The sequence below is a fragment of the Phocoena sinus genome, chromosome 2 (genome assembly GCF_008692025.1).
Source record: "Phocoena sinus isolate mPhoSin1 chromosome 2, mPhoSin1.pri, whole genome shotgun sequence".
NCBI lineage: Eukaryota > Metazoa > Chordata > Mammalia > Artiodactyla > Phocoenidae > Phocoena > Phocoena sinus.
Genome location: NC_045764.1, coordinates 113,826,686 through 113,850,158, shown reverse-complemented (window position 1 = coordinate 113,850,158; position 23,473 = coordinate 113,826,686). Strand labels below are relative to the sequence as shown.

The 23,473-nt window shown below is 34.8% G+C and overlaps 1 protein-coding gene across 1 annotated transcript in view; it reads left to right on the top strand.

Moving 5' to 3' along the window:
• BAZ1A (bromodomain adjacent to zinc finger domain 1A) overlaps positions 1–23,473 on the top strand; it is a 96,718-nt gene that overhangs the window by 55,645 nt on the left and 17,600 nt on the right. Inside the window, exons 10-21 of the mRNA XM_032622340.1 lie at positions 225–320; positions 1,018–1,156; positions 2,473–2,619; positions 6,846–6,941; positions 7,058–7,282; positions 8,673–8,838; positions 9,067–9,180; positions 12,139–12,263; positions 15,083–15,679; positions 17,447–17,610; positions 18,329–18,483; positions 20,564–20,712. Coding sequence (XP_032478231.1) covers positions 225–320; positions 1,018–1,156; positions 2,473–2,619; positions 6,846–6,941; positions 7,058–7,282; positions 8,673–8,838; positions 9,067–9,180; positions 12,139–12,263; positions 15,083–15,679; positions 17,447–17,610; positions 18,329–18,483; positions 20,564–20,712 — 2,173 coding nt within the window. The remainder of the gene's footprint in view (positions 1–224; positions 321–1,017; positions 1,157–2,472; positions 2,620–6,845; positions 6,942–7,057; positions 7,283–8,672; positions 8,839–9,066; positions 9,181–12,138; positions 12,264–15,082; positions 15,680–17,446; positions 17,611–18,328; positions 18,484–20,563; positions 20,713–23,473) is intronic.

Here is a 23,473-nt window from a genome sequence, read left to right as displayed (position 1 = left end):
TGTCAGGCAGGCATTGTTTTCATCAGTGGTTTTAACACTTTGATGTGCATCAGAATCACCAGAAGTGCTTATTAAAACATCAGTTGCTGGGTCCCAAACCCAGAGTTCATGGTTCAATAGGTCTAGGTAGGGCTCAAGTAATTGTATTTCTTACTAGTTCTGAGGTGATGCTGATGCTGCCTTATAAATTTCTTATAAGAATTTTTATTAACCTTTTGTTTTAGGAAAGAGAGAAATTGCGTGAAGAAAAGAAAAAGTATATGGAATACTTAAAACAGTGGAGTAAACCTAGAGAAGATATGGAATGTGATGATCTTAAGGTATGAGCATGTTCTGTGATGTTTCACACACCTGTGTAACCGAGGAAATAGCCAGTTAAGCAAATGCTTATATTTAGAGTTCCAAAGTAACATTGTTAGTATTTTATAACAAGCTTTGATAATGATTCTTATTCTGTGGAAATAGTTGGTCATCTGTGCTATCCTTGGTAGTCCAGTAACGACCGGGGCCAGGCGTACATTTAGTTTGATTGCTAGACAAAGGTTCTGCTCATCTCCAGAAATAACCAAAGTATCCAAACCAAACTCATTCATCTCGGTTTATAAGGAACCATTTCTAAGTCAATAGATGATGGATTAATTCTGTTTCATATCCTAAGGAAAATACTGCATTGAAGATCATATTGACATGGCTAATGCCTTGACCTCAGAATCGAGGTTAGGAGTCCTTCTTAACTAGGAAAGGTAGTCAGAAGTATAGTTCAGCCTAAAGATATGTTCTTAGTTTGATGAAGGAAAAAGTCCCTAGAGACTGTGATTTAGTAAAGTTGGAATAAAGCCACAGCATCTATAATTTTTAAAGTTCCAAAGGGGATTATGATAAACATCCAGTGTTGAGAACCACATGAAATAATTCTTTACATGAAATTATTCTTTTAGGTAAAGAGTATATCATATCTATCTTTTACAATTTCCTGTACTTGGTTCAAATAGTTATATAAATTGTTTAATCTTGCAGGAACTTCCAGAACCAACTCCAGTGAAAACTAGACTACCTCCTGAAATCTTTGGTGATGCTCTGATGGTTTTGGAGTTCCTTAATGCATTTGGGGAGCTTTTTGATCTTCAAGATGAGTTTCCTGAGGGAGTTACCCTAGGCAAGTGCTATTGCTGTGTTGTAGTTCACGCTAAAATTAGTGGCTTAAAGGAACAAGTTATTCTCTCTCAAAGTTCTGTGGAGTCACTGGACCCAGCTCTCCAGTCCTTTCTTGAGGTCCTTCATGTGATTACAGTCACACAGTGGCTGGGACTGAAGTCATCTGAAGGCTCATCTGGCTAGATGTTCAAGATGGCTTCTTCACACACGTGCCTGATGCCTCGGTGCTCCTCCACATGGCGTCCCACTCCATCAGAGTAGCCTGCACTTCTTATGTGGCAGCTGAGTGCTCCAAGAGTCTGGAAGCAGAAACTGCCAGTTTTCTTAAAGGCCAGGCCTGGAACTCGCAAGCCTTACTTCTGCCATATTCCATTAGTTAGGCCTACTGGGATTCAAGGAGGCAAAGGAATAGACTCTACTTCTTGAGGGTGGCGTGGTATGTAAGTGCAGGGAGGGGAGAAATTGACAGCCGTATTTGGAGACAAGTTATTGCCTAACTTTAATTTATGATTCTATTTTGCCTCTGCACTTACATACTATTACTTTTTATTTACATCATTTATAAGAGCTAAATTAGTATGAGAAGGGCTTTGGATCCCATTTTAGATTTTTAGCTGACCAATAGCAAAATAATTTTCTTAAGATCCAAATAAAGATTCTCAAAGACAGAATTATAATGCCACTCTTACTTTAATAAGAGTAAATTCTTCAGGAGGGCTTTCACATTCCCTCAGTTTTTCTTTATGAGCTAGGTGAAGCATGAATCATTGTGCCTTACAGATCAAGAAGGTCTAAACAACGCTGGTTTAGGTAAGAAGTTTAGGTTAGATGAATTAGATGAGAAACATTTATGACTTGAACACAATTTTAGGATTACACCTAATGCTGATGATTACCTCTTATGTGCACTATTTGGTAAACAGTAATGTCCCACATAGGTCTTCAGAACAGTGGGACAACAATAACAAATCTTTGGCATTGTTATTCAAGTTAGAGTAAAATTATAATTTTTAATATATGCCTTAATTTGCATCTCAAATTTAAACTTAGATGAAATACTGTATCGATCTACTGAGACTAATTTGGCTTTCTTTGAATGCAGTGATTTTGGCTTATGATTTTATTGTATTTTATTGTAATCATTATAAATTATTTTTGATTTTGGCTTGAATAATACTTGGCTCTACTTTGATAAATGGGCAGTTAAGAAAATAGTTACACAGGCTATTGTTGATTAAAATGTTTATTATTCCAATGGAGTTGTTTTTTCAGTACATGACCAGAACTTTAAATTCATTTTAAACATTTTATTCGCAGAAGTGTTAGAGGAAGCTCTTGTAGGAAATGACAGTGAAGGCCCACTATGTGAATTGCTTTTTTTCTTCCTGACTGCCATCTTCCAGGCGATAGCTGAAGAAGAAGAGGAAGTAGCCAAAGAGCAAATAACTGATGCTGACACCAAAGGTCAGAATCCAGTGTTATTGCTTGCTGATAGTAGCTTTGTAGTGAAACTGATTTTTGATTAGTTAATTTTTAACTTTACTTGGCTTTTACAGTTATAAAATTACTTGATTTTTGAGTCATATACTACTAGCAACACATCATCAGTTGTCTTAGAACAACTTTGTTTTAATGTATCCTGTTTCTGATGGCCTTAAAAATGCTGCAGCCCCCACCCCACCAATCTATCTTGCTTTTTACTCCTTTAGATTTCTCCTGCTATTTAGGAACATTACAGATTTCATTGACTAGTATCTGTAATTCCAAGAAATTATACTAAATAGCACTAATTTTTTTCCCCCACCTAAGGAATTACTTCAATTGTTGTTATTAATACTTTAAATTGAAAATATTACCACTGATTTCATTTCCTATCTGACAATTTTTAGACCAGAGTTAAATAAAATTTAGTTTTTAAATTTCACTAATTGGTTTGAACTAGAAATTTTGCTCTTTAAATTCTATACAGTTAAGTATCTAGAGTCAGCGTGTGATACATATTAATGTAGGAATGATTCTTGGGGAAACTCTTTTTTATTTTTAATACAGAGAACAGTATGTTCACTGTTTTATTTAGGATTTACCTCAATCAGGGGAATTGTTAAGCATTTATATTAAAAGGTTGATTTGACTTCCTGAATAATGCTCTCTGTGAATTTTGCCACATATGAGATGGGACTATTAAACAATACTTTAGTGTATTCCATAAAAATTTACAATAAGAGATAACTATTTAGAGACATCTTGATAGCAGAATCTTGGTAGAAAAAAAATGGGACATTCCTCCATTCAGATAGCATGGTTGCCCATAGATAATTTGAGCTAATTTCCTTTATGCCTGGTCGATGAAGCAATAGGATAATTATGAGTATGTAGCCAATGTCAGCTGCCTTTTGATTTTACAGGCTGAGTTCAAGCAAAATATATTCTCTAGCTTGAGTGCTAATCACCATAGGTCCCTTATCAAGGCCATTTTAGCAATGTGGTCCTCATTGTCATCTCAGATGATTTAGTCAATTAAATGAAACTCTACTAAAGGGAAGACAGAAGGGTAAATCCATTTATAAAACATCTAAAGATTTTCTGATGACAAGTATGAGCACTAAAGATGGATTATCTATGAGAGACAATGTAACATATATTCATTCTTTTAGCCTTTAGGTTTTCTTAATGACCAATAACATCACAGTGTTATTGACCAAATTCTGACCTTAATACAAGACATAAAGCTTTTTTTAATTCAGGATTTGAAGCAGGTGAATTTTGTAGTTTTGGAAATCCTGATGACAAACAGTGAGGTCAAAAGGAAATTTTATTGGAAAATCAGCTAATGTAAAGGAAACATATATGTAATTGTTGACATTTGTATTGCCATTATATTTTCTATTCATGATTTGTTTGATCTGCAATTTTTATGGCTCTACTCCTATGCAGAACTGTCTATAAAGTCTACCTCTGAATAAGTATTGACCATTAAATAAAGGTTTTAATACTCCTTTTGAAACTATTTAAATGTTAGGGAGGGAGAAAAAAATACTCCAGGAATTTCACCCTTCTCCCACTTTCATATTATTATTGGCCACATTTTAAATGGTCATTTCAGTTTCATTAAGGGCCCTAGGCTGTTCCCCCGGGTATTTTTCATATGTTCTCCCATCTCAGTAACAAAAAAGCTCTTCCATAGTCTTCCTGAAAGCAACTGAATAATCAAATGGGATTGAATATTCTTTTACTTCCTCTTTAGCTGGTCTTATTATGTAAGGTGTTTCTTGCTATTTTTAGAAATCGGGAAATTGGGCAGAAGGTAAAAGCATGAATTTATCTTAGTGATGGAAAAACTGAGGTTCAGTGCGGTTATTTACTGAAGATCACAAAGATAGTAAGTGACCACAAAGCTAGTAAGACACTGTATATATATGCGTTGTTTCATTTAATCCTCATACCACCCTTGTGAGGAAGATGTAATCATTTTCTGCCTTTTACATATAAAGAAACTTAGTCTTAAGGAGTTTAATTAACTTGCCCAAAGACATTTGGCTAATAAGAAAGTGACAGGATAAAAACTCAGGCACCCTGGCCTAGAGCCTCATAATGATTGTTATATTACCTTATTATATGGCAAAGAAGTAATTATCTGTCTTCAAGAACATCTAATTTCTTTGACCTTTGGTCTGCCTGTTTTTATATCAAATCTTGGAAATTTTGACCAGCAGTGTTTTAACTCTTCTATTAAAAATATCAATTCCTCTTGTTAGTCTTACATCATGAACTTAAATGCCTTTCAAAGTACAGGAAAAAGAGCATTCTCCTTATATAGAATAGTTTTGTGTATTTGCTGAGATGTTATTGTTTAGTGTTGAAATTGTGTGTACCTAATTCTAGATTATGATGGTGATAAATGTATCTCTTTCACATAGTCAAGCCATATACAGTTCAGCTATATTCTCTTGGTATGATGTACCTGAGTGACTGTCTCGGCAAATCCTAGAATGATATTTACAGTTTCTTGAGAGTGCAATTTGGTAGATAACTGAGTTAAAGAATACATATTTTAACATGTTAAACACAACTAAAAGTAAGCTGTCATTTTGTTGGTTGTCCATTTCCTAAGGCCTTTGTCCTAGGAAAATTATAACTTACTATAGATAAAATAGGTTGAATTGCTGCAAAGGAAGAGAACCAGTACACTTATACAGCTCTGTAACTAGGACTGTTGTTAATTTTAGACTGCCTGTATTAATTTTAAATTTGTTTGGCTTTATATGTAAAATGAAAATTGAAAAAGTTTTAGGTCTCGTATTTCCCTAGTGAGGAAGAATATGATGTCTGTCATTTTGACTAGATTCATGGCCTGGTAGGAATAACTTATGCACATATGTAGCATTTAGTCAGATAACTTCTCCTGTGTGGTAGTGTTTATGCTTTAAATGCCATGAAATTGTCAATGACTATAATCAAACATAATCCCAGAGCTGCCTTTTTCCTTTAGTAAAGGACAGCACTTCTGTTCTCTAAGGTTCATTTTTTCAGCTTGTGAACTTTGGGGAGGGAATCATATAGTAGAAAGTTAAGGAACCACAGAACCAGGTTAGCCCAGTGATTTTCCAACTCTAATCCATGGAGCTCTACAAATTGTACAGGGATTCCTCTGTGCTACTGCAGCAGAGTTGGAAAAATGAATGGGCAGGATTGTCATCTCTATTCCCTACTTTAACAAGGGCATCTTTTATCTCTTTTATATTGTACTTCCAAGAAATACTTGAAGAATTTGAAAACTGCTGATCTAGACTTACCCCTGTAAGAAAAATGAAGCCAAATAAGTGACTGGTCTAAAGCCTACATAACTAGGAACTAGGGATTGGCAGAGTTAAGACTAGAATATACATTATCTGACTCTTAGTCTGAAGCTGTGTCTGCTGTACTTTGGTATAACAGAAGGGCTTTTTATCAGCTTAAAGTTTTTTCATAGGTGACACTTTAATTTTATTATGTATGTAAGGAATAATTATATATTCTAATGGTTTAAACACATTTGTGCCAGTAGATTTGCTCTTTAGTCCTATTTGTAGGCTAAGCACTGTTTTCAAAGCTAAAGGAATTTACTTAGAAAATACAGGGATATCTTCCTATTGTTTCATGGATCGGTGAGTTTTCAAAATAAAAACAAGCAATTTAAATGAAGAGGATAAATCTCTGGTTAAGTGACAGCAGTACTGTCTTTAAGTTCTTTTAGCTCTTTTTCTGTGCTGGTTTTGTGACGATTACAACTTATACTTTGTTATGATTCAATCTTAAAATATTTATAAAAGATTTGGGTATCTTCAAATAGATTCTGATTTTCAAAGTAGACTTTTCTAAAGTTATGTTGAGCAAGGAGATTTGTTTTTCATTCTAAAGTGTATTTTACCTTTTTTTTTTGGAATGTGTATGTGCACCTTGTTGGTAACTTGGAAATTGTCTTCTCTCTGTTAAGTAAGGGAAAAATTAGTGTGTAGTGCATGTCTTAGGATTTATAGTTTTAGTTGGATACTAGGCAGAATGTAAAGGATGTTTGTTGTACCTAGTGTTGGTTCTTTTGAGGTTCCGGAATGTTAAGCTGTTTGCTGTTTCTTTCATCATTTTAAAAGGGCATTATTCCCAAATACTCAAGCTTTGATTTGCACTAGAATAAAGTATTTATTTCCTTAAAGATTTAACGGAGGCTTTGGATGAAGATGCAGACCCCACAAAATCTGCACTGTCTGCAGTTGCATCTTTGGCAGCTGCATGGCCGCAGCTGCACCAGGGTATGTGTAGGTTTTATCCTTTTGTTTGCTTTTTTATTTTTATAAAGGTATATTTTACATTGCTGAGGACTTATTGTTTATATTCTAAATGACTGTATCATTTTTAACAACTATAGGCTGCAGTTTGAAAAGCTTGGATCTTGATAGCTGCACACTTTCTGAAATCCTTAGACTACACATCTTAGCTTCAGGTGCTGATGTAACATCAGCAAATGCGAAGTACAGGTATCAAAAACGAGGAGGATTTGATGCTACAGATGATGCCTGTATGGAGCTTCGTTTGAGCAACCCCAGTCTAGTGAAGAAACTGTCAAGCACTTCAGTGTATGATTTGACACCAGGTAAACTTTGCAAGTTAGAATTTGTATAACCTGCCTACTTCCTACCCTCTTATCCTCTTACGCCCAGAAAACTCGGTAGCTGATGAGAAAATTTTAGGTGATACTCAGTTTTAAAAGAGGAGAGGGATTTCCTTGGTGACACAGTGGTTAAGAATCCACCTGCTAATGCAGGGGACACGGGTTCGAGCCCTGATCCGGGAAGATCCCACATGCTGTGGAGCAACTAAGCCCGTGCGCCACAACTGCTGAGCCCGCGTGTCACAACTACTGAAGCCTGCACACTTAGAGCCCGTGCTCCACAACAAGAGAAGCCACCCCAATGAGAAGCCCACGCACCGCAATGAAGAGTAGCTTCCGCTCGCCGCAACTAGAGAAAGCCCGCGCACAGCAACAAAGACCCAACACAGCCAAAAATAAACAGATACATTTATTTTTTTTAAAAAAAGAGAGAAAGCAGTCTTGAAAAAAAATTGTTGGAATACAGTGATGTAAATTAACTACTGTTGCTTTTTCTATTTGGATTTTCTATTACTTTAAAAATTTATGGGGGACTTCCCTGGCAGTCCAGTGGTTAGGGCTCCGTGCTTCCACTGCGGGGTGTGTGGGTTCAATCCCTGGTTGGGGACTAGGATCCCACGTGCTGCGTGGTGAGGCCAAAAAGAAAAAAAACAAACAAATTGTGGTTAGTTTACTACATCTACCAAGTTTAGAAGGATAAGTGAGAAGTAGCTAGCTTTCACTTTTACTTATTAGTATATCAGAAATTTAAGCTGTAGCTGCAAAATTCTAATATTCACTTGAGTGTTTGTGCCTCAGTTTTACATATGAGGCACAATATATAAAAATAAGACGAAGTTATTTTTCCCTTCCTTTTCTAAATAAAAAATTATAATGTACAAATATATAGAATTGAATTTAATGAGTACCTAATTCCTAAGATTCATATAGTTAAAAAAATTTTTTTATTGAGATATAGTTGATCTAACATTCATATAATTTTTATAATTTATAGTAGTGTTTTGTGCAGTCTTTTCAGAGTAGCAATTTGCGTATTGCCTTTTTTTTTTAATTCATGTGGTTATAACTTAGTTTTGATTTGAACTTCATACATGAGCCTGAAAATTAAAACTTGAAAATTAATTCTTTGCAATTAGAAAATTTTTCATGTCTGTTTAATTAGTATATAAGGTAGTCATTAGTATTTGAAATGCCTTGTCTATCACATAACTGTTAATTGGATTCAAAGTTGCTTTTTTTCCATACATGCCACTGGCATGTTTGATCCTAAGAAACTTTTCCCTCGTCTTTATTAAACATTTTCACATTGAGCCACAAATTAAAATTTTTCTTATCATTGATAATCCAGAAGTTATTTACCAATTTTTGACAGGAGAAAAAATGAAGATACTTCATGCTCTCTGTGGGAAACTACTGACCCTAGTTTCTACTAGGGATTTCATTGAAGATTATGTTGACATATTACGACAGGCAAAGCAGGAGTTTCGGGAGTTGAAAGCAGAACAACATCGAAAAGAGAGGGAAGAAGCAGCTGCTAGGTAAGAAATAATTATAGTCAGTTGTGCTAATGAAAGTTGTTTATTTCTTTGCATCTGAAACCATGTTGGGCTGCAGTGTGGCACTGGCTCACACTGAGAGGTTATGAATAGATTACTTTATGGTTTTGTGATAACATTTGGAGCGTTTTCTATAATTTTATGATTAAAGGCAAGATACTAAAAGTTAAAAGTATCAGATAGACTATAATATTTTATTTTAACTTTCAGAATTCGTAAAAGGAAAGAAGAAAAACTTAAGGAGCAAGAACAAAAAATGAAGGAGAAACAAGAAAAACTAAAGGAAGATGAGCAAAGAAACTCAGTTGCAGATACACCTATTGGGTATGGTTTGAATTACACTGCTTATCTGGATCACATAAAGGATAAAAATCAGCACCTTAGACTCTAAAATGCTTTCAAAATTTTTAGAAAACATATAATAGTGTCAGCAAGCCTATGAAATTTACATACAGACAGTCCTCAGATATACATGTGTTATGTTTAAAAAGAAAAAAAAAGCACTTCCAGGAAATCTAGAACTCATTTTCTCATAGAATTAATGTTATAAATTATAATTTCCCAGAAAACTTTCAATAGGCTATTGTTAACCAGTTTCTAGCATTACTAGTAGGATCTCTCCTCTCCACCATCATCATCACAGTTGTACACTGTGTTTACAGAGCTCCTTCAAGCCTTTTAAGGAATAGAGATGAGATTGGAGCTTTTGGTAGGTGTAGGGAGAAGATGTCAGCATCTTAAATAATTTAGTGACCGCCTAAGTATTTCATTGCATTTCAGCATATTAGGGATGAAGATTGGCTGTGAAGACAAGTTGGAATTTTCCCCATACTGTAGATGGCAAATCATATTCAAATTTAGCAGAAATAATAATTTTTAAATAAAATCTGCCAAGGAAGTTCTAAAAATCTCAGTATTCCAGATTTAGTGTATTGACTTTTGATTATACTTTCATGTAAAAATACCTATTACATCTTAAGATCATAGGTCACAAACTTGCATCAGTTGTATTTTATATGGCCATCAGTAATACTTTAAGGAATTTATTTGGATACCTTAAGAAAGTTAATAGATATGACACCTAAAGTACAAGCAACCAAAGAAAAAATAGATAGACTTCACCAAATTTGAAAACTTTTGTGCTTCAAAGAACACTATCAAGAAAGTAAAAACAGCAGCCCAGAGAATGGGAGAAAAATTTTGCAAATCATATATCTGATGTCCAGAATATATAAAGAACTCATACAACTCGACAGTAAAAAGACAGCCCAATTTAAAAAATGGGCAAAGGATTTTAATGGACATTTCTCCGAAGAAGATATACATGAAGCTCATAAAAAGATGCTCAACATCATTAGTCATTAGGGAAACGTATATCAAAACCACAATGAGATACTACTTCACGCTTACTAGGACGGCTATAATTCAACTGAGGGACAGTAACATATGTTGGTGAGAATATGAAAGAATTAGAACTCTCATACATTGCTCACAGGGATGTGTAAAATGGTGTGGCTGCTTTGGACCAAGTTTGGCAGTTCATCAAACAGTTTAAACCATATGTTACCATGTGACCAGCAGTTCCACTCCTAGGTATATACCCAAGAGAATTAAGAACATGCATTCACTTAAAAATGTATACACGAAAGTTCATAGCAGCATTATTCTTAATAGCCAAAAAATGGTAACAACCCAAACGTCTATCAATTGATGAATAGATAAACAAAATGATATATTCCTTCTGTGGTACATCCATATAGCAGAATGTTATTCAGCAATAAAAGGAATGGAATTCTGATACATGCTACAACATGGATGAACACCTTATGCTAAGTGAAAGAAGCTAGTCACAAAAGGCCATGTGTTATATGAGTGCATTTATAGGAAAAGTCCAGAATAGGCAAATCCATAGCAGAAAGTAGATGAGTGGTTACCAGGGGCATTGGGGGAAGAGGAACTGAAAATGGCTATGTGGTTTTTCTTTTGGGATGGTGAAAATGTTCTGGAATTAGATAGAGGCAATGGTTATATAACCTTGTTAATATTACTAAAAACCACTGAACTGTACACTTTAAAATGGTGATTTTTATGGTATGTGAATTATATCTCAATTTTTTTTACATTTTGTAAACTTTTTCCAATTATATTGAGATGTAATTGATATAAAGTATTGTATTCATTTAAGATGTACAAAACAATGATTTGATACATGCATATATTGTGAAATGATTACCATAGTTTCATTAATATTCATCACCTCACATAGTTACAAATTTTTTTTCCTTGTGATATCTTAAATTATTACAAAGGGAAAATAGGCAGTTACAGATCCCACCACTTCATATTTTTTGTACTCATCTAGCCTCACTCGTTTACATTATCTCTCTGGTTCCTGAATACATTTGAGTTTACAAAACTGTCTTTGAATGTAGAACATAAATGGTAGAATTAACTCAGGTTTCATACAACTTTAGTTTTGATTTGGATAATATAGTGGATTAAACATATTGTGTTCATTCTTCCTACTTATTATATCTGAAGTTTGTCTGCGTCTCTCCTCCACTCTTTGTCTATTTATCTCCTTTATACTCTGAGCCACCATCACCTCCCAGCCAGTTACCTGGACTATTACAGTGACCTCTTTACTGGTCTCCCCTCATCTGCTTTCTCTCTCAGATGATTTTCCACATAGCAGCAAAAGTGCCTTCTAATCATGTCATTTCCCTTTTCTAAACTCGTCCACTTTTTTCCCATTACTTTTTTTTCCCATTGCTTTTTGAATTATGCCTTACAAGGCCCAGTATGACCTAGCCCTGCTTTTTCTCATTCATATCTTCAATTACTTCTTTTTTGTTTACACCTTCTCAAAATTATAAGCTCCTTCCTTTTCCCTTGAGCTCAGTGCCTTAGCATGTTATCCCCTCTGCTAAAAATGAAGATTTCTCCTTACCTGCCGCCTTACCCATCCCCAGTCTCCATAGTCTCGCAGTTTAAATGTCACTTCTTTAAGCAAGCCTCTCTTGATCCCTGAGACTAGATTTGGTTCTCCTGGAAATGCTTTCATAGCATTTTGAACTTCTCCTTTTTTAGTATTTATTACATATTTTAATTTTACAATGATTTATATAATTATCTGTTTTCTCTGCAAGACTGTAAACTCTGTGTTATCTCGTTCACTACTTCCTAAGCATAATGCCTGGTACTTCATACACAGGCAGTAAATATTTCATGAATGGAATTATATATTCATTAATGAATATAATTTTTGTTTTCATCCTTAAGGGAAGAAGAAAGGGAAGATTTTGATACTAGCACTGAGGGCAAAGAAATAGAGCAAAAGGAACAAGATCAAGACACAGTTACTGAGGATGAAGATGACCCAGGATCACATAAAAGAAGCAGAAGGGGTAATACAGAATTTCTTAAGGGCATTCTTGCTTGCTTTTAATTGATAAGGCATTTTATTAATTCACTATTCTGAAATATATATTAGATTGCTTCCATTTGAGATTTCAAGGTGTGTTAGTTGAGTTTTCATATTTACTACTTTATATTGACCAAATAGAAATTTCTATTCTATAACATACTCATTTGACATGCACTGAATGCCTCTTAGTTGCTAGAGGTACAAGAGATCAGTAATGCTTGTAATTGGTGTCATATTGATGGGAATGGATATCTCTGCTGCCTTAAAATAATTTCATAAATTGCTGGATCAAAGGAAATACATTTTTTTGAAAGCTTGGTACAAATTACTTCTGAGGATCTCTAACCATCTTCATTTGATAACTATTAAAGGAGATCCTTAAGTTTATTCTGTGCCTCTAATTTGGATGGTATCTTTTTTTTTTTTTTGCTTTATTTTCTAAATGGTTATTGTAAGTAGACAGAAAATCTCTTGTATCATGGAGGCTGTACTGTCTGATTACAATGCAATTGATTTAGAAATCCAAAGCAAATAAACCTCATATTATTAGAGTTTAAAACAAACTTCCGAGTAATGGGTCAAAGGAGAAACCCTAATGGAAATTAGAAAATATTTAAAACCAGTTAATACTGCATATTAACACTTGTTGGATACAGTCCCTCCACTTAAAGGAAAATTTATATAGCTTTAATACAAATTAAGAAAGAAGAAAGGCAAATTGAGCTAGGCATTCATTTAAGAAGTCAGAGGTAGAAACTGGAATAATCTCCCCAAATATAAGGAAACAGTAGATATGAGTAGAAATTAATAGAAGATAAAACTGCAGTAGAGCCAAAAGTTTGTTCTTTGAAAAAGTCACAAACTGGATAAACCGTTGTTGAAATTGATTTGGGGGGGGTCACAACAAAAAATTAGGACTAAAAATGGAAACAACATAACTACAGATGGAGCAGAAATTTAAAGATAAGTGGGGGGGCTTCCCTGGTGGCGCAGTGGTTGAGAGTCCGCCTGCCGATGCAGGGGACACGGGTTCATGCCCCGGTGCGGGAGGATCCCACATGCTGCGGAGCAGCTGGGCCCGTGAGCTGTGGCCGCTGAGCCTGCACGTCCGGAGCCTGTGCTCTGCAACGGGAGAGGCCACAACAGTGAGGGCCGCATACCGCAAAAAAATAAATAAATAAAAATAAAGATAAGGGGATAACATAACAATTTTATAGCAGTAAATTTGAAAATAGAGGCCAAAAAGGAGCAAAATCCTAGAAAAGTGCAAATTATAAAAATGGATTGAAGAAAAAATTTAAAATGTGAATCGTCCTAAACCATTAAAGATTTTGAATTCATATTAAAAGCCTTCCTGTAAGGAAAACATCAGTCCTAGGCAACTTTATGGTGAATTCTGCCAAATTTTAAAGAAGCAGATAATTCCAATCTTACACAAACTCTTTCAGGCAAAAGAAATAGAAAGAAGAAACACTCCCCAACCATTTAAGCAATATGACAGTGACTGAAACAAGAGAGAAGTCTAATTCTTCAACATAGCATAAAAGTCCAGGCAGGTCACCAGGAATCCAGGCTCCTTCTGTCTTGTTGGTACTGTCATCCTTAGGGTTTTGCTGCCATCCTCATGTTCCAAAATGATTTATCACCTTGTCTCCATTCTATCTAGTTGGAAGAGGGAAAGAAGAAAAAGAGGCATAACCCAGAGGTTACATATAATGCTTCCGCTCCCACCTCTTTGACCAGTAGTTTCTAATGTAGCCATGTTTACTAGGGAGAGAGGGTCTGGGAAATGTTGTCCTTCTTTTGGATTGCTAGGTGCCTAATAATTAAGGGTTCTGTTACCTTAAAGCAAAGGTTAGTAAACTATAGCCCATTGGCCAAATCTGCCCTGCCCCCTGTTTCAGTATTACCCATGAGCTAAAAAGAGTTTTTACAGTTTTAAATAGTTGAAAAAATTTTGTGAAGAATGATATTTTGTGAAGTGAAAATTACATGAAATTCAGACTCAGTGACCATAAATAAAGTTTTATTGAATATAGCCATGCTCATTCATTTACGTATTGTCTATGGCTGCTTTCATGCTACAGTGGCAGAGTTGAGTAGCTGTGACAAAAACCATATGACCCACACAGCTTAAAATATTTACTAGCTAGCCCTTTACAAAAGTAGTTTGCTGACTCCTGCCTTAGACGAAGGACTGAATGTATGGTGCAAAATAACTAACAGACTGTGCCCACACTCTCCAGTATGGAGATGGAAGATTTTTGTGTGTCCCTTTATATTTAAGTGTGTCAGTTTCTTATTAACATAGTATATTAGTCTATTTATGCTGCCATAACAAAATACTACAGACTGGGTGGCTTAAACAACAAATTAATTTCATCACAGTTCTGGAGGCTGGAAGTACAAGATCAAGGTGGGTTGATCAAGCAGGGTTGATTTCTGGTGAGGCCTCTCTCAGCTGGTGATAGCACCTTCTCACTGTGTCCTCACATGACCTTTCCTCTGTGCCCACAAGTGGAGAGGGAGCTCTGGTCTCTCTTCCTTAAAGACACCAGTCCTGTCGGATTAGGGCCCTGCCCTTATGATCTCATTTAACCTTAATCACCTCGTTAAAGGCCCTGTCTCCAAATTCAGTCACACTGGGGTTTAGAACTTCAACCTATGAATTGGGGGTATGGGGGGTGGCGCATACAGTTTAGTCCAAAACGTATAGTAACTTGGGGTAGCTTGTATCATATTTTTCTAATGAAAATTTAAAGTATGATGATGGTGATCAAAGGTTGTTTTCGATTATAGGGAAAAGGGGACAAAATGGATTTAAAGAATGTACAAGGCAAGAAGAAGTCAACTGTGTAACAAGAGAGCCTCTTACTGCTGATGAGGAAGAAGCTTTAAAACAGGAACACCAACGAAAAGAGAAAGAGCTCTTAGAAAAAATCCAAAGTGCCATAGCATGTACCAATATCTTTCCCTTGGGCCGCGACCGCATGTATAGGCGGTATTGGATTTTCCCTTCTATTCCTGGATTGTTTATTGAAGAGGATTATTCTGGTCTCACTGAAGACATGCTGTTGCCTAGATCTTCATCATTTCAGGATAATGTACAGCCTCAAGATCCTCAGGTATCCACTAAAACTGGAGATTCTTTGATGTCTGAATCTACCTCCAGCATTGACCAAGGTCCGTGTGATGATTCTGTGCAGCTGCCAAAACCAGTGCATAAGCCAAATCGGTGGTGCTTTTACAGTTCTTGTGAACAGCTGGACCAGCTTATTGAAGCTCTTAATTCTAGAGGACATAGAGAAAGTGCTTTAAAAGAAACTTTGTTGCAAGAGAAACGCAGAATATGTGCACAGCTAGCCCGTTTTTCTGAAGAGAAGTTTCATTTTTCAGGTAAATTTTCAATGGAACCTATTTCCTTTATTTTTCTTTCCCAATAATCTCTGGCTCAGGATTAAACATTTTTCAAACTATTAGAGCTGTGTTTAAAACAACTTCTCTTTCATTTGGACTATGCTCTCAGTTCCTAAGTTAGGGAAAGTTTGCCAGTTAGAGAAATAAGGTTTTCTAGATTCCACTGGCTTCCATTTGGATTATGAGAAACACAGCTGACAATGTGAGAAGTTATGTACTCTTCCTGATCTCATTCCTTGATCAGTAGATTGAATACCTGAGGCACTAAGGTTACCATTGGTTTTTGAGATCTAATAATGAGTGAGTTCACTCACTAAAGGTTTTGGCTGAGGGTCCAGGGACAGGTTCCATTAGTGATCACGCCTTTGGAGGTGGGCTGCAAGGACAGATCAGGTAGCAATATTTCTTATTTGATGACTGGTCTATTGATGACAGATAAGAGAAAGCAGTAAGGCATTTATAGGTGTAAATGAAATTTTCTAGGTAGAGAACTCTTAAATTTAGGGTCATATTATTACCATGACTACTTTAATTCTCTTCAGGATTAAAAACTGTTGATCACAATTCTTTAACAGCTTTAAAGCTGAGATTTTAATTCATAACACTGTACAATTCACCCATTTAAAGTGTACAATTCAGTGGTTTTTTTGTATATTCTTAGATATGTGCAACCATCACACAGTCAATTTTAGAACATTTTCATCATCTCAGAAAGAAATCCCATACCCTTTAGCTGCCACCCCTGTAGACCTAAGCAACCACAAATCTATTTTCTGTTACTGTAAATTTCCTTGTTTGAATATTTTATATGACTGGTATCATATAGTATATGGTCTTTTGTGATTGACTTCTTTCACTTAGCATAATGTTTTCAAGGTTCATTTAAGTTGTACTTCATTCCCTTTTATGGCCAATTAATGTTCATTGTATACTATATTTTACTTATCCATACGTTAGTTGATGGACATTTCTGTTGTTTCCACCTCTTGGCTATTACGGATAATGCTGCTATAAACATTTGTGTACAGATTTTTGCTGACACATGTTTTCATTTCTCTTGGGTATATACCTAAGAGTGAAATTACTAGATCATATGGTAATTCTGTTTAATCATTTGAGGAACTTCCAGACTGTTTCCTAAAGTGGCTTACCATTTTATATTGAGGGTTAAAGTTTCTCCATGTCCCTGTCAACACTTGTTATTATCTGACTTTTTGATTCTAGCCATTCTAGAGGTGTGAAGTGGTATCTCATTGTGGTTTTGATGTGTATTTCCCAAATGACTAATGATCTTGAGCATCTTTGCATGGTCTTATTGGCCATTTGTATATCTTCTTTAAGGAAGATATGGTCTGATATGAAGTGTGTTCAGGGGAATTCCCTGGCGGTCCAGTGGTTAGGACTCAGAGCTTTCACTGTTGTGGGCCCCTGGTTGGCAAACTAAGATCCCGCGAGCCTCGCGACACAGCCAAAAAAAAAGAAAGAAAGAAAAGCATGTTCAGATCCTTTGCTCATTTTTTAATTGTATTATTTGTCTTTTTATTGAGTTGTAAGAGTTCTTTACATATTCTAGATACAAATCACTTATCAGATAAACAGTGTGCAAACATTTTCTCCTTCCCCCCCACCCCCGCACTTGAGGATTTACTGAGTGTTTTTATATCCATTGTCTCACAATCATACAGTCAGATGGGTAATTGTATTTTTTAATGAGATAATAATAAAGATATTTGATAACTATTTCAGACAAACCTCAAACTGATAGCAAACCTACATATAGTCGGGGAAGATCCTCCAATGCATATGATCCATCTCAGATGTCTGCAGAAAGGCAGCTTGAGTTGAGGCTGAGAGATTTTCTTTTGGATATTGAAGACAGAATTTACCAAGGAACATTAGGAGCAATCAAGGTTTGTCCCTGTTCCCATTTTAAATTTGCCTAATTACCAGAATTTTGGCCATATTTGTTAATTTATTTGATATAGTCAAGGCATGTGTGTTCTGAATAAATACCAGGAAGTGATATATTTTTTTATGAAAACTAACTTTATTCCCCTGTATCAAATTGTTTATATATAGATAGAAATCTTTCTTAAATATGCTATATGACTATCTGCTTTCTTAAACAGAATTTAATGAACATAATTGACCTTTTTTAATATTAACTTTTGGTGTTTAAAAAGTATCTGTTTTATGGCATTTTCATCCGAGATGTTGAAATGTGTAAGGATATTTTCTTCTTCCTTGACTAGCTCCTGCCTCCTCTGCTGAGTCTGGTTTGTTTATTGGTTTCTTTGTTACCTTTTTAAAATCTGTAAGTAATTCATGCTTGGTATGTGTGTTCTGTTCATTCCTTTGCTATCATCTGTCACTTTTTTGCTACTGTCAGGTGACCAATCTTAGAATTGTTTATGATTTCACTATATAGAGAGTAAGGTATTAAAGCTTCCATCTATGAATGATATGAATTCCATTTTGGCCACTTAGTAACCTTATTTTTAGATCCCCTTTTGATTCACAATCTGTTCTAGAATATTCATGACTTTTTCATATGTACATTGAACCTCATGCTTCTTAGGAACAGTATATGTCATTTTTCAGGGTTAGTAAATTTGGTTTTTGTTACAGGTTACAGACCGAAACATCTGGAGATCAGCATTAGAAAGTGGACGGTATGAGCTGTTAAATGAGGAAAATAAGGAAAATGGTATAATTAAAACTGTGAATGAAGATGTAGAGGAGATGGAAATTGATGAGCAAGCAAAGGTCATAGTAAAAGACAGGTACAAAAAGGATTTTCTAAAGTAATCATCACTTTTCCTTGCCATTTTATACTTTTTTTTTAAGTAAATGTTTCTTTTTCTTCAAAAAATTGTTTTAAAATCTTATTGTGAGGACCTTAATATTTGTAACCACTGAAGTGATGATTTTGCTAAACCGCAGGTTCTCTGTCACTCCACTTAGTACTAAAGCAGCTGAAAGACACCTTGTTAGGATAATGATATTGATAGTTACTCAAGTTTTTAAAAACTCTTTGAACTTAAGGTTTTATTAATTTCAGAAAGTAGCTTTACACTATCCATTTGTCTTTTCTGTAGGAAAACTTAGTAAACTGTAATAGACTAAAATATTATTTGAGCCATTAATCAGAACCTATTTATCTATAGACAGATACTTTTACTTTTTCAGAGTTATTTTGGATAGTATCTGCCCTTAAGGATAAGTTTTATTGTCTGGAAGGAAATGGTGGAGAGACATTAAGCTAACAATTATAGAACAGGGTCAGAGTTCTGGTAGTAAGTACCCAATGCAAATGTAACACATAGGAGAGCTTCTTATCTTGGTAGAATATGGAAAACAGCAAAGGAAGTGCAAGAGGAAGTGACTGTGAACCTGAGACCTAAAGGTGGAAAGGATATGAGACTGGGCGGGAAGACATTATACCAAAGGCTTTGAGTGAATGAGCTTGTACTTTTTTTTTTTTAACATCTTTATTGGAGTATAATTGCTTTACAATGGTGTGTTAGTTTCTGCTTTATAGCAAAGTGAATCAGCTATACATATACATACATCCCCGTATCTCCTCCCTCTTACGTCTCCCTCCCACCCTCCCTATCCCACCCCGCTAGGTGGTCACAAAGCACCGAGCTGATCTCCCTGTGCTATGCGGCTGCTTCCCACTAGCTATCTATTTTACGTTTGGTAGTGTATATATAAGTCCGTGCCACTCTCTCACTTCGTCCCAGCTTACCCTTCCCCCTCCCCAGGTCCTCAAGTCCATTCTGATGATCATTTTAGCTGCAGCATGGAGATTTATTGCAAAGGGAGTAAGATTGGAGGCGAAGAAACTGGTTAGTTAGGAGACAGCTATAAGTAAAAGTTGAAGCACGAGAAACAGAGATAAGCTGCCTGAGATACTTATCGCTTAAGGTCCTCTCTGAAACCTTTCCCCTAAGCTTTGTCTCATCCACCTTCCCTCCTCTCGATATTTGCCCTTGTTTCTGTGCTACCTAATGACCTTAAATGACTTGATAGTTTAGCTCTTGATTCATGTTTTTATCTCCCTTTCCTATTAGCTTATGAGAACTCTTAAGAGGTTAAGGGAAACTATTTCTTACACAGATACAAGTAAGCATTTGGATGATAAGTGGATTCAAGTTTCACCTAATAGTGTTTTTAAGTACTGTAAAACTCTTCAGTTTCTTTTGTGTGAATATGATCTTTATAGCACAACATAGAAAAGTATGAAATAATCTGAAAATTAATGATAAATGGAAAAAGAAAATACAACCATTGGTTAAAATATTAGATATATACTTTGATGGGAAGTTTTTATGACAAATATAAATATAATTTTATTCTTTTATTCTGTTTCCAAGATTTCTTCAACATATAAGACCTTGAAGGTAATCATAGTTTGAAATATATATATGTACTTTTGAAAATCAGCAGAAAGACCTATGGTTTAGGAAAGAAAGCTGAAAGATAATTTGTATTAGTAAATGCCTTACCCGAAATTTAAAAATTCTCTGAAAGATGGAACTGGCTTGCTTTGTACAGTACTCTCTACTTATTCAAGTTTGCTTCAGAGAAAGAATTCTTAGCCCAGCCTTATCAATCATATTCTGAGTTACTGGGAGGAGAGAGAATACTGTGAGTCACTGTACCTGCACCCCTGCGTGTGAGATCCTTGTTATATGTGGCTGTAGATATGACACATTTAAACTGGGAATATTTTTCAAGTATTCCTTAATTGCCTATTCTTTATTTTGTGGATTCGATTGAAGACTTGCTCTTAACAAAACTTTATGTGTGGTGCTATGGGGAATAAGATAATCGCTGTCCTCACTGTTTTAATTGTAGACTTTTGGGCATAAAAACAGAATCTCCAAGTACTGTCTCAACTAATGCAAGTACACCGCAGTCAGTGAGCAACGTGGTTCATTATCTTGCAATGGCACTCTTTCAAATAGAGCAGGGCATTGAGCGGCGTTTTCTCAAAGCTCCACTTGGTGAGTATCTGTTTTTAATTCAAAATATTAGTTATATTTTAAATGCTTTTGAATTGCCCTTTAATTGATAGAACTTTATTGTCTGACATAATAAAATTGATTGACTAATTTGAACATTTTAAGATTGCATTTTCATTTTAAAATATGAGTTCTTTCAGGTGAGATTTATTTTTTTAGTAATACTTAAATACTTTAAAAAAAATTTTTCTAGGTATTCATTCATTTTAATGAATGTCTATTTAACTATTTCTGTCAATCTCTTCTTTTATGAACTTTTCTTCTGAAGAAAGATTACCAAATCCTGTGACTGGCCAGACCCTGAATAATCAAAGACTATACATAAATTTGTTGTTGTTGTTATTTAAAACAGAACCTCAAAGAAGCCACTTAAATGTCCCCCATTAGGGGTATGGTTTAATAATGCGGTCATTCACCTGAGCACTGTGTACGAAGTACCGAATCAGAAATACCAGGTGTTAAAGGGTACACAGATGAGGAAATGCTCTGTAATTTATGGTTAGGATGACAGAAATAATTCTGTCAGGAATGTGTTTCAGCAGTTGTGACATTAATATGCTTTTAGGGACTAATCTAGGAACATACTCATTATGTCTTTAGGAAAAATATATGTGTCAAGTTCCAAATCAATTTTCATGTCATAACTGCCTCTACTTTCCTGTGGTCTTTCTGAAAAAATGGAATTAATTTATAATTCATCATATTGAGGTAGTTTGTATCTCAATAGTGGGGTACTAGAAGAAACAATTTTTTTAAACCATATCTTTTTGGTCTCATATTGAGAGAGCAACTTGAGGAGATGAAAATCCTTTAAAAATGATTTGAATGTTACTTTGTTGAGTAGTAAGAACAAAGCTTTCATAAATAGATGGTGCTAACAGAGCAATTTTGGAACGTCAATATATTTGTAAAATGTTATTTTTAAATTGAAGGATTTGTGACTAGTATCTCATTGTTCTAATAAACCTATCCATATTTTTATATTTTTTATAAATTGATAATTCTACCATGAGCTTAATAACTCACTTTTCACATCAAAAGTAGCACTTGTAAGAAATAAAATACATATGATCATAAAGATATTCAAGTTTGTATTTGTTGTATCACTGCTATTTTGTCTTCAGTATTTCTTAATATTTTCTGTGTTCAAATCAAATTACATGTACAAGGGATCTCTGTATTGTTTCTTACAAACACATGTGAATTTACAATTACTTCAATTAGAAGTTATTTGTAAGTCATAGAGCTCTTATAAATGTAAGGTGTTACTACTACTCATTAATTCTGTGATTCCTAAAGGGGTGAGGGATAAAATGCAATTCTGCTGATTTTTCCACTTCTGAAATTGCTGTCAATTAAAGTTATTTATACGTTTGGGGGGATCAACTTAATTATTTAGTGTGTTTGTCTTTTTCTTCAGTACATTTTATTAAATATTTACACAAAGGGAAAAAGTTAACACTGAGAGATGTTGCAACTTACATCTCATAGGTTTTGTAAGAGCAGAGAACTATAGTGTTCCTTATGCTTGTTTGTATACAGCAGCATTAGAACATTCATTTCAAGCTGAGACATAGAAACAATTTTAATTTGGGATCTTAAAAAAATAAATGAAATAAGACAAGTTCAACTTACCTTACTTACTTTGTAAATGTTGGTCAGAGTCAGATGTTGATCATTTGTAATATGGATGTTACCATCTACCATTGCTGCTTCAAAGTTAGTAGAAGAACTGGTGTCTGTAACTCTTTATGTTTAAGCCTTTGAACAGTCTGTTTTGAATGAGACCGCAGGAAATGGAGGTACCTCTAGAGTTTTAAGATAGTCTAACTATTTGGAGCAAGGTAATCAAGAATATCCTTAATCCGGAAGAGAAAAGGGGGTTCCACTTCATGAATGTTTGAGATAGAATATTTATTAAAATCCTCCATTCTCTTGATAATTTTTCAACATAGCAAATTAACTATAGTAGGAATTATCCCAGTTTAGCTTCAGAAATTATTTCAGTTTCTTGAGGAAGCAAGTAAGAAATAAAATTTCTACTTATGTTCCACCTTCTCTAGTATGTCCCTCTTATGCTAGTGATCAATCGCATTGATAAAACTAGGCTTTTTTAGCTTGGGGAACATAATCCTATTTCAGTTAATGATTTTAGGTAACGTGTGAGAATTGTTTAAGTTGATAATTTAATCATTTATAAAGTCATCCGTATGGTTAAACCCTTAAGCTATAGGGAAAAAAATTGTCAAACTAACTTTATCAATTTGAAATTAGATAGCACAGAAATTAATAAAGATCAAAAGGGAGATAGAAAAAAAAAGACAAGAAAAAGAGAGAGGAAGATCATCAGTCTAGTGTGACAGATGGTAAATTTTTAACTTTTTAAAGAATTCTGTATTTTTAAAGAACTATGATTTTACTTTCTTTACTGCTGAATACTGGTTTACATATTTAGCTTTTGAAGGAAAAACCTTGGATTTGGTTTTTTGGAAGAGAATGGCGTTGGGGGTAATATCATCTTCCTAACATTTTTCTTTCTACATTTCATACCTCAGCTAATCAAACTCTTTTAAGCTGGTATATAAAAAATTGACATCGTTGAACCTTAGTATACTTAGTTATTAGTTAAAAGAATTAACAGCTATGGAATGTATATTTACTTATTCTACATATAGTATTTATTCACAGCATTTTTTTTTCCTTTACTAGCATAGGGAGAATTATGGAGTAGGAGATGTTATTG